Consider the following 10323-nt stretch of genomic DNA (forward strand, 5'->3'; position numbering starts at 1 on the left):
TGATGTGTTGTTGACTTATTGTTGATATGTTATTGATTTATTGTTGACATGTTGTATATTACTGTTGACTTGTTGTTTATTATTGTTGACTTGTTGTTTATTACTGTTGACTTGTTGACTCTTGGAGTCCGGCAGAAGACCCCTCCGCCTCTCTCTCGCTGCTCGTCTGCTTCCTGTGAGCTCGTGGGTGAACTCCTATAGTACCGCGTGGCACTCGGAGACGCTCACTAAAACCCTCCTCCGGGTCCGGGATCGAGGAGGGGCCAGCGGGTCCGGGATCGAGGAGGGGCCAGCGGGTCCGGGTTTCCAGCGCACACAGAGAAGCAAACTTTTCCTCCAGCAGCGCCGCCATGGAGGACGAGTCGTAGGACGATGATCCCTTAGCTGGCCCCTCTTGCACGTGAGACGGGCAGACCGACGGGACGGGGTCTGGGGTCTGGGGTCTGGGGTCTGGGGTCTGGGGTCTGGGGTCTGGGGTCTGGGGGGGCACGCGCAGACCCAACCGTGGGGAGGTTCTGGAGACGACGCGGGGCGCAATGGCGCGCGACACCGAGGACCGCGCGGCCGGGACGCACAAAGCGGAGCGGCGGCAGCGCGGCAGGAGCAAGAAGAAGCCCAAGGAGACCCGGACCGTGCGCGTCCACACCGGGCACGAGCACAACCCGAACCGGCACTACGCCAACAACCGGATCAAGACCACCAAGTACACGGTCCTGTCCTTCCTGCCCAAGAACCTGTTCGAGCAGTTCCACCGCTTCGCCAACGTGTACTTCGTGTTCATCGCGCTGCTCAACTTCGTCCCGGTGGTCAACGCGTTCCAGCCCGAGCTCGCGCTCGCTCCGGTGGTCTTCATCCTGTCCGTCACCGCCATCAAGGACCTGTGGGAGGACTACCGGAGGCACCGGTCCGACACCGAGATCAACCACATGGACTGCCTGGTCTACAGCCGGTGAGTCCGGTTCTGTTCTATCTATTTACCACGGAGGAATTAGTATTAATATAATAAAATATAGACATTTATTATTAATACAAACTATAGACATTTATTAATAATATAATTAAACATAGACACTATTATTAATATAAATATAGACATGTATTATTAATATAATAATAATATAGAAATGTTCTATTAATATAATTAAAATTTAGACCTATATTAATAATATAATTAAAATATAGACAAAGTCCAACATGTAATAAACATGTAAACAAGACCTATATTAATAATGTATATAAGTCCAACATAAGGAACGTTCATCATGTTGAATCCAGAGATGTTGCTTTTATTTATTTATGTGTATTTGTATGAATAAATAAAGAGTCTCTAAAAGTAGAGTCATTTATATAGACTTCTATACAACCAGATGAGTCGCCCCCTGGTGGTCAGGAGAGAGAATGCAGCTTTAACACATGAAGCATAGACTTCTATACAACCAGAGGAGTCGCCCCCTGGTGGTCAGGAGAGAGAATGCAGCTTTAACACATGAAGCATAGGCTTCTATACAACCAGAGGAGTCGCCCCCTGGTGGTCAAGAGAGAATGCAGCTTTAACACATGAAGCATAGACTTCTATACAACCAGAGGAGTCGACCCCTGGTGGTCAGGAGAGAGAATGCAGCTTTAACACATGAAGCATAGACTTCTATACAACCAGAGGAGTCGACCCCTGGTGGTCAGGAGAGAGAATGCAGCTTTAACACATGAAGCATAGACTTCTATACAACCAGAGGAGTCGCCCCCTGGTGGTCAGGAGAGAGAATGCAGCTTTAACACATGAAGCATAGACTTCTATACAACCAGAGGAGTCGCCCCCTGGTGGGCAGGAGAGAGAATGCAGCTTGGTACAGGTGGTTGCCCCGACATTTTTTAACTGTTGAGACTTCACTTTAAGGACCTTGAAGTTGGTGTGTGTGTGTGTGTGTGCGTGTGCGTGTGTGTGCGCATGCGTGCGTGCATGTGTGTGTGTGCGCCTGTGAAAAGCAGCACTGTGGTCCACAGTTCACGGTCATCAAAAGGTTCAGTGTTTTGGAGGCTCCACACTCATAAAGTTGTCGACGTTGGACATCTTCTTCCTCGTAGCGGCGTTGCTTCATTCTTCTCACCGTTGATTAAAACTCTGGAGAATGTTTCACTGCAGGAGAAGCAGATCGTTTCATCTTCACATGAAGGAAGAGGAGGAGCAGGAGGAGGTTGTTGTATTTATGATATGAGTCCTCCATCTTTATCAAGAAATGCTGATGTCCAGTCTGGATGCTGCTGGTAAATGTCTCTAAATGAACTCCCAGGATTTCTCCTCAATGTAATTAACCAAGACGATAAGTTTCCTGGAATGTAAATAGTTTGCTCTTCATCAGCTGTTCATGCTCCCAGCATTCAGACTCCATCTGGACTCACTTTGTGTTGTTGAGTGACTTTAATGTTTTAAAGAGTTGATTTACTAAAGTCTAACAACACCAACACACCAACAGGTGCATCCAGCAGCTCCTGAGAGGCTGAACCAGTGTTTCATGAATGGAGTCTGGAGAGAGAACAGCTTCAGTTCCCCTCAGAGAAGATATTATAGATATAGACTTCATCAAACTGAGAGCTTCTTTTAGGAGGCTTCAGAACTTCACTCTGCTTCATCTGCTGCAGTGAAACTCTGGAGGAGAAGAAGCTCACAGAAACACTTCAGAACATCGGTACTGGCCCTTTAAGGAAGCTCACAGAAACACTTCAGAACATCGGTACTGGCCCTTTAAGGAAGCTCACAGAAACACTTCAGAACATCGGTACTGGCCCTTTAAGGAAGCTCATAGAAACACTTCAGAACATCGGTACTGGCCCTTTAAGGAAGCTCACAGAAACACTTCAGAACATCGGTACTGGCCCTTTTAAGGAAGCTCACAGAAACACTTCAGAACATCGGTACTGGCCCTTTAAGGAAGCTCACAGAAACACTTCAGAACAATGGTACTGGCCCTTTAAGGAAGCTCATAGAAACACTTCAGAACATCGGTACTGGCCCTTTAAGGAAGCTCACAGAAACACTTCAGAACATCGGTACTGGCCCTTTAAGGAAGCTCACAGAAACACTTCAGAACATCGGTACTGGCCCTTTTAAGGAAGCTCACAGAAACACTTCAGAACATCGGTACTGGCCCTTTAAGGAAGCTCACAGAAACACTTCAGAACAATGGTACTGGCCCTTTAAGGAAGCTCACAGAAACACTTCAGAACATCGGTACTGGCCCTTTAAGGAAGCTCATAGAAACACTTCAGAACATCGGTACTGGCCCTTTAAGGAAGCTCACAGAAACACTTCAGAACATCGGTACTGGCCCTTTAAGGAAGCTCACAGAAACACTTCAGAACATCGGTACTGGCCCTTTAAGGAAGCTCACAGAAACACTTCAGAACATCGGTACTGGCCCTTTAAGAGGAAGGTCGTCTCCAGGACGGTGGGGACCTTTGACCTCCAGGAAGAAGAGTTCTCTTGCACAGAGACTTCTTGTGCCTTCTGGTTTCAGTGGAATATGTACTTTTAATAGCGTTAAAGATAACAGAGCACGCGCTTGTTACAACAAATATAACATTTATTTATGCTCTTCGGTGATGAAGGTCACAATCATCATCATCATTCAGTGTTGATAGCTCGTTAAAGGAAATATATGACAAAGAAAAGTTAGACAACTATTGTAATTTATTAATTCATTAATATTCTCCTGCATTCAGAAAACAGACATTTTATGTTAATGATCAACTTGACGCGCTTCATTCAAACTGCATGTATGTATATATACACATATATTAATGAGGGGGGCGGGGTTATGAACTAATAACATTAGGAGTGTTGTTCTCTTACTTCCTGGCAGATGTTTGGAGCTGTGATGCATTATTTAGCTTATTTGCTACCAGGAATATGATATTGTTGTGAACCGTGACAACTCCTCAGACTTATTGATCGATCAATCGATTGGTTGATTGGTTGGTTGGTTGATTGGCTGGTTGGTTGATTGGTATATTGTTTGGTTGGTTGATTGGCTGGTTGATTGGTTGTTTGGCTGGTTGATTGGTTGGTTGATTGGTTGTTTGGTTGTTTGGCTAGTTGATTGGTTGGTTGATTGGTTGTTTGGTTGTTTGGCTAGTTGATTGGTTGGTTGATTGGTTGGTTGGTTGGTTGGTTGATATATGGTTTGGTTGGTTGGTTGATTGATATATGGTTGGTTGGTTGATTGGCTGGTTGGTTGGTTGGTTGGTTGATAGATTCGTTGATTGGTTGATTGATTGGTTGGTTGGTTGATATATTCATTGTTTGTTTGGTTGATTGGCTGGCTGGTTGGTTGGTTGGTTGATTGGTTGGTTGGTTGATATATGGTTTGGTTGGTTGGTTGGTTGGCTGGTTGATTGGTTGGTTGGTTGATTGGTTGGTTGGTTGATTGATTGATTGTTTGGTTGGTTGATTGATTGTTTGGTTGGTTGGTTGATAGATTTGTTGGTTGGTGGTTTGGTTGGTTGATAGATTCGTTGGTTGTTTGATTGATTTATTGGTGGATTGATTGATTGATTGTGTGGACGTGGACAGAGAGGAGCTGAAGAGATTTGTTTGTCCTGAACGTGTCTCACCCCAAAAGTTTCTATCGGTGAAGACGAAGCGTTCGTTGTGTTCCTGCTAAAACATTTCTTTCTTTTGTGTTTTCACATATTGAGGAGAAGAAGTTGTGACGACTTAATGAGTCCACAATATTTTCTTTCCCTGACATATTTTTGGAGGTCGAGCTGACATTTCTGTTTATAGAAGCAGAAGTTATTGAAAACAATGTCTTCAGCCTCTGAACCCAAAAGTAGTTTTTAGGGCGTTTTGTTTTCTCTCCGTCACCCATGATTGTCTCTACTACGCTGCCTGGGAATATATATATATATATATATATATATATATATATATATATATATATATATATATATATTCCCAGGCAGCGTAGTCATAGTTTCACTGAGGAGTTCAGAATTGAATGTTTTCACACAATCTGATTAAAGTAAAATGTTATTTGAGGAGAGATTTAAATGGAATTAAAATGTTTTGATAAAACAACTTTAAGCTTTGTTTTGGTGAGTTTTCTGACGTGAGCGCTCGTCACACATGATGCGTTCAAGGACCGTTGGGAAAGATGAAAATCAGACAATTCTGACGTCTTTACAGTGGCTGTGATATACACGGTGTAGTTGAAAGAAGGCGTGGTTTCAAAGCCGCCTCTCGTCGTCCCGACAGAGCGGAGCGGCGCTACGTGGAGCGGTTCTGGAAGGAGGTCCAGGTGGGAGACTTCATCCGGCTGCGCTGCAACGAGATCCTCCCGGCCGACGTCCTGCTGCTGAGCTCCAGCGACCCCGACCGGCTGTGCCACCTCGAGACCGCCACCCTGGACGGAGAGACCAACCTCAAGCAGAGGCAGGTGGTCCGCAGCTTCTTTGACCTGGTGAGTCCTGGTCCTCTATAGACCTCAGTTTATCCTGGTCCTCTATAGACCTCAGTTTATCCTGGTCCTCTATAGACCTCAGTTTAGTCCTGATCTTCTATATGACCTCAATTTAGTCCTGGTCCTCTATAGCCCTCAGTCAAGTCCTGGTCCTCTATAGACCTCCATCAGTAAACAGACCATTAGAGTTAAGATAATCTGTTTCGATAGAGTTCATCTTAAAGGTCCTCATCGGAGCCACCGGGTAAGTTTCTGGTTTCCTAAAGGGATCCTGGTGCTCGGAGACACTACCTCTTTAGTCCACAGGGGGCTCCAGGTTTCCTAAAGAGTCAGAGACACTACCTCTTTAGTCCACAGGGGGCTCCAGGTTTCCTAAAGAGTCAGAGACACTACCTCTTTAGTCCACAAGGGGCATCAGGTTCCCTAAAGGATCAGAGACACTACCTCTTTAGTCGACAGGGGGCGCCATGTTACCTAAAGGGTCAGAGACACTACCTCTTTAGTCCACAAGGGGCATCAGGTTCCCTAAAGGGTCAGAGACACTACCTCTTTAGTCCACAGGGGGCACCAGGTTCCCTAAAGGGTCAGAGACACTACCTCTTTAGTCCACAGGGGGCATCAGGTACCCTAAAGGATCAGAGACACTACCTCTTTAGTCCACAAGGGGCATCAGGTACCCTAAAGGGTCAGAGACACTACCTCTTTAGTCCACAGGGGGCTCCAGGTTTCCTAAAGGGTCAGAGACACTACCTCTTTAGTCCACAGGGGGCACCAGGTTCCCTAAAGGGTCAGAGACACTACCTCTTTAGTCCACAGGGGGCACCAGGTTTCCTAAAGGGTCAGAGACACTACCTCTTTAGTCCACAGGGGGCGCCATGTTACCTAAAGGGTCAGAGACACTACCTCTTTAGTCCACAAGGGGCATCAGGTACCCTAAAGGGTCAGAGACACTACCTCTTTAGTCCACAAGGGGCATCAGGTACCCTAAAGGATCAGAGACACTACCTCTTTAGTCCACAGGGGGCATCAGGTTCCCTAAAGGGTCAGAGACACTACCTCTTTAGTCCACAGGGGGCTCCAGGTTTCCTAAAGGGTCAGAGACACTACCTCTTTAGTCCACAGGGGGCACCAGGTTTCCTAAAGGGTCAGAGACACTACCTCTTTAGTCCACAGGGGGCTCCATGTTCCCTAAAGGGTCAGATACACTACCTCTTTGGTCCACAGGGGGCACCAGGTTCCCTAAAGGGTCAGATACACTACCTCTTTGGTCCACAGGGGGCACCAGGTTTCCTAAAGGGTCAGAGGCACTACCTCTTTAGTCCACAGGGGGCATCAGGTTCCCTAAAGGGTCAGAGACACTACCTCTTTAGTCCACAGGGGGCATCAGGTTCCCTAAAGGGTCAGATACACTACCTCTTTGGTCCACAGGGGGCACCAGGTTTCCTAAAGGGTCAGAGGCACTACCTCTTTAGTCCACAGGGGGCATCAGGTTCCCTAAAGGGTCAGAGACACTACCTCTTTAGTCCACAAGGGGCATCAGGTTCCCTAAAGGGTCAGAGACACTACCTCTTTAGTCCACAGGGGGCACCAGGTTCCCTAAAGGGTCAGAGACACTACCTCTTTAGTCCACAGGGGGCATCAGGTACCCTAAAGGATCAGAGACACTACCTCTTTAGTCCACAAGGGGCATCAGGTACCCTAAAGGGTCAGAGACACTACCTCTTTAGTCCACAGGGGGCTCCAGGTTTCCTAAAGGGTCAGAGACACTACCTCTTTAGTCCACAGGGGGCACCAGGTTCCCTAAAGGGTCAGAGACACTACCTCTTTAGTCCACAGGGGGCACCAGGTTTCCTAAAGGGTCAGAGACACTACCTCTTTAGTCCACAGGGGGCGCCATGTTACCTAAAGGGTCAGAGACACTACCTCTTTAGTCCACAAGGGGCATCAGGTACCCTAAAGGGTCAGAGACACTACCTCTTTAGTCCACAGGGGGCTCCAGGTTTCCTAAAGGGTCAGAGACACTACCTCTTTAGTCCACAGGGGGCACCAGGTTTCCTAAAGGGTCAGAGACACTACCTCTTTAGTCCACAGGGGGCATCAGGTTCCCTAAAGGGTCAGAGACACTACCTCTTTGGTCCACAGGGGGCACCAGGTTTCCTAAAGGGTCAGAGGCACTACCTCTTTAGTCCACAGGGGGCACCAGGTTTCCTAAAGGGTCAGAGACACTACCTCTTTAGTCCACAGGGGGCATCAGGTTCCCTAAAGGGTCAGAGACACTACCTCTTTGGTCCACAGGGGGCACCAGGTTCCCTAAAGGGTCAGAGACACTACCTCTTTAGTCCACAGGGGGCACCAGGTACCCTAAAGGGTCAGAGACACTACCTCTTTAGTCCACAGGGGGCACCAGGTACCCTAAAGGGTCAGAGACACTACCTCTTTAGTCCACAGGGGGCACCAGGTACCCTAAAGGGTCAGAGACACTACCTCTTTAGTCCACAGGGGGCACCAGGTACCCTAAAGGGTCAGAGACACTACCTCTTTAGTCCACAGGGGGCTCCAGGTTTCCTAAAGGGTCAGAGACACTACCTCTTTAGTCCACAGGGGGCTCCAGGTTACCTAAAGGGTCAGAGACACTACCTCTTTAGTCCACAGGGGGCTCCAGGTTACCTAAAGGGTCAGAGACACTACCTCTTTAGTCCACAGGGGGCATCAGGTTACCTAAAGGGTCAGAGACACTACCTCTTTAGTCCACAGGGGGCTCCAGGTTACCTAGAGGGTCCCTGCTGCTCGGTGCCTTTTAAAACACATTTTCTCTCGTGTCTGCAGGATTGTGAGTTCGACCCGTTGAAGTTTAACGGCATTATTGAATGTGAGAAGCCCAACAACGACCTGAACCGGTTCCGAGGCTACATGTGAGTACTGTCTCTTTAAATCACATTAAAAGGTGTCACCGTAAATCAACGCTGTTTTGCTGATGTCCTACTTTGAGATTCAACTGGGAGCTTGTGGCTTCTAACGAGTATGAGACCAGTGACCTCTGGGTTTCATCCACAGTAACCTTCACTGGTGGAGCTAATGAAGTGATGCCACTGAGGTGCTTCATGGGAAATGTAGGACCCTGTGGTTTGGGGACATATAGATCCTTGTAGACCAGCTGCTGGAATCCACTATCTGGTAATATGGATCAATAATGATTGGCTGTTGGTATCTGGTAATATGGATCAATAATGATTGGCTGTTGGTATCTGGTAATATGGATCAATAATGATTGGCTGTTGGTATCTGGTAATATGGATCAATAATGATTGGTATCGGTGGCTCAGGTTTCATTGCTCCTCAAGTTATTGATCACACCTCCATCAGGTCTCCACCAGGTGCGTCAGCAGGAACCACCTGTGGAACCTTTGATAGCACTGTGCTTAACCTACGGCTAGCGGGTCCCCTCCGTTTCCATTGTCTATGCTAAGCTAAGCTAACAGCTTCTGTGCAAATGAGAGCGTTTCCCCACATGGTGAAGTAATCAGGGTGGTGTCTCTCACCCACACACCTGGACACCTGCCAGGTTCTTCTTCTTCTTGTTGTTCTTGTTGTTGTTGTTGTTGTTGTTGTAGTTGTTTCTCTTGTTGTTGTTGTTGTCCTTCTGTGTCTTCAGTGGGCCTTTCCCCCGGTGTTTGGGGACCACTGGTTTCGTATTTGATGGTTTACGGTTGAGATGATTGTTTTTGGGACGAGGGCAAAAACAAGAACATGTCTTGATCAAACAAAGTGATCTTTATCTGTTAATATGGATCATCAACGATCAATAATCAGAACCCTGGATCTCAAAGTCTGACCTCTGACCTCCAGCCTCCACCGCAGCGGCAGCAGAGACGCGCTCTACAAAGACAACCTGCTGCTGAGAGGCTGCACCGTGCGCAACACGGAGGAGGCGGTGGGCATCGTCATCTACGCAGGTGAGCCCCACCCCCCACACACAGAATACCCCCCCCGTGACCTCTGACCCGACCCCGTGCCCCCGCAGGTCACGAGACCAAAGCCATGCTGAACAACAACGGGCCGCGCTACAAGCGCAGCAAGCTGGAGCGCCAGATGAACGTTCACGTGTTCTGGTGCGTCGTCATCCTGCTGCTCATGTGCCTGTTCGCCGCCATCGGTGAGTACCGGGCGTTACCTGAGTGTGTGTTACCTGAGTGTGTGTTACCTGAGTGTGTGTGTTACCTGAGTGTGTGTTACCTGAGTGTGTGTTACCTGAGTGTGTGTTACCTGAGTGTGTGTTACCTGAGTGTGTGTGTTACCTGAGAGTGTGTGTTACCTGAGTGTGTGTTACCTGAGAGTGTGTGTTACCTGAGAGTGTGTGTTACCTGAGTGTGTGTGTTACCTGAGTGTGTGTTACCTGAGTGTGTGTGTTACCTGAGTGTGTGTTACCTGAGTGTGTGTTACCTGAGTGTGTGTTACCTGAGAGTGTGTGTTACCTGAGTGTGTGTTACCTGAGTGTGTGTTACCTGAGTGTGTGTTACCTGAGTGTGTGTGTTACCTGAGTGTGTGTTACCTGAGTGTGTGTGTTACCTGAGTGTGTGTTACCTGAGTGTGTGTGTTACCTGTCTGTGGGTGTTACCTGAGTGTGTGTGTTACCTGTCTGTGGGTGTTACCTGAGTGTGTGTGTTACCTGTCTGTGTGTTACCTGTCTGTGTGTGTTACCTGAGTGTGTGTGTGTGTTACCTGTCTGTGTGTTACCTGTCTGTGTGTTACCTGTCTGTGTGTGTTACCTGTCTGTGTGTGTTACCTGTCTGTGTGTTACCTGTCTGTGGGTGTTACCTGTCTGTGTGTTACCTGTCTGTGTGTGTTACCTGTCTGTGTGTGTTACCTG

General features: G+C 47.7%; 1 protein-coding gene across 1 annotated transcript in view; it reads left to right on the forward strand.

The window, feature by feature from the left end:
* Nucleotides 1-497: 497 nt before the first annotated feature.
* The window catches only part of atp10a (ATPase phospholipid transporting 10A), a 35341-nt gene continuing 25515 nt past the window's right edge, over nt 498-10323 (forward strand). Inside the window, exons 1-5 of the mRNA XM_034531365.1 lie at nt 498-949; nt 5252-5456; nt 8283-8368; nt 9303-9409; nt 9478-9609. Of these exons, the coding sequence (XP_034387256.1) occupies nt 537-949; nt 5252-5456; nt 8283-8368; nt 9303-9409; nt 9478-9609 (943 nt within the window). The 5' untranslated portion in view covers nt 498-536. The remainder of the gene's footprint in view (nt 950-5251; nt 5457-8282; nt 8369-9302; nt 9410-9477; nt 9610-10323) is intronic.

This window comes from Cyclopterus lumpus, chromosome 4 (genome assembly GCF_009769545.1).
Source record: "Cyclopterus lumpus isolate fCycLum1 chromosome 4, fCycLum1.pri, whole genome shotgun sequence".
Taxonomy (NCBI): Eukaryota; Metazoa; Chordata; class Actinopteri; order Perciformes; family Cyclopteridae; genus Cyclopterus; species Cyclopterus lumpus.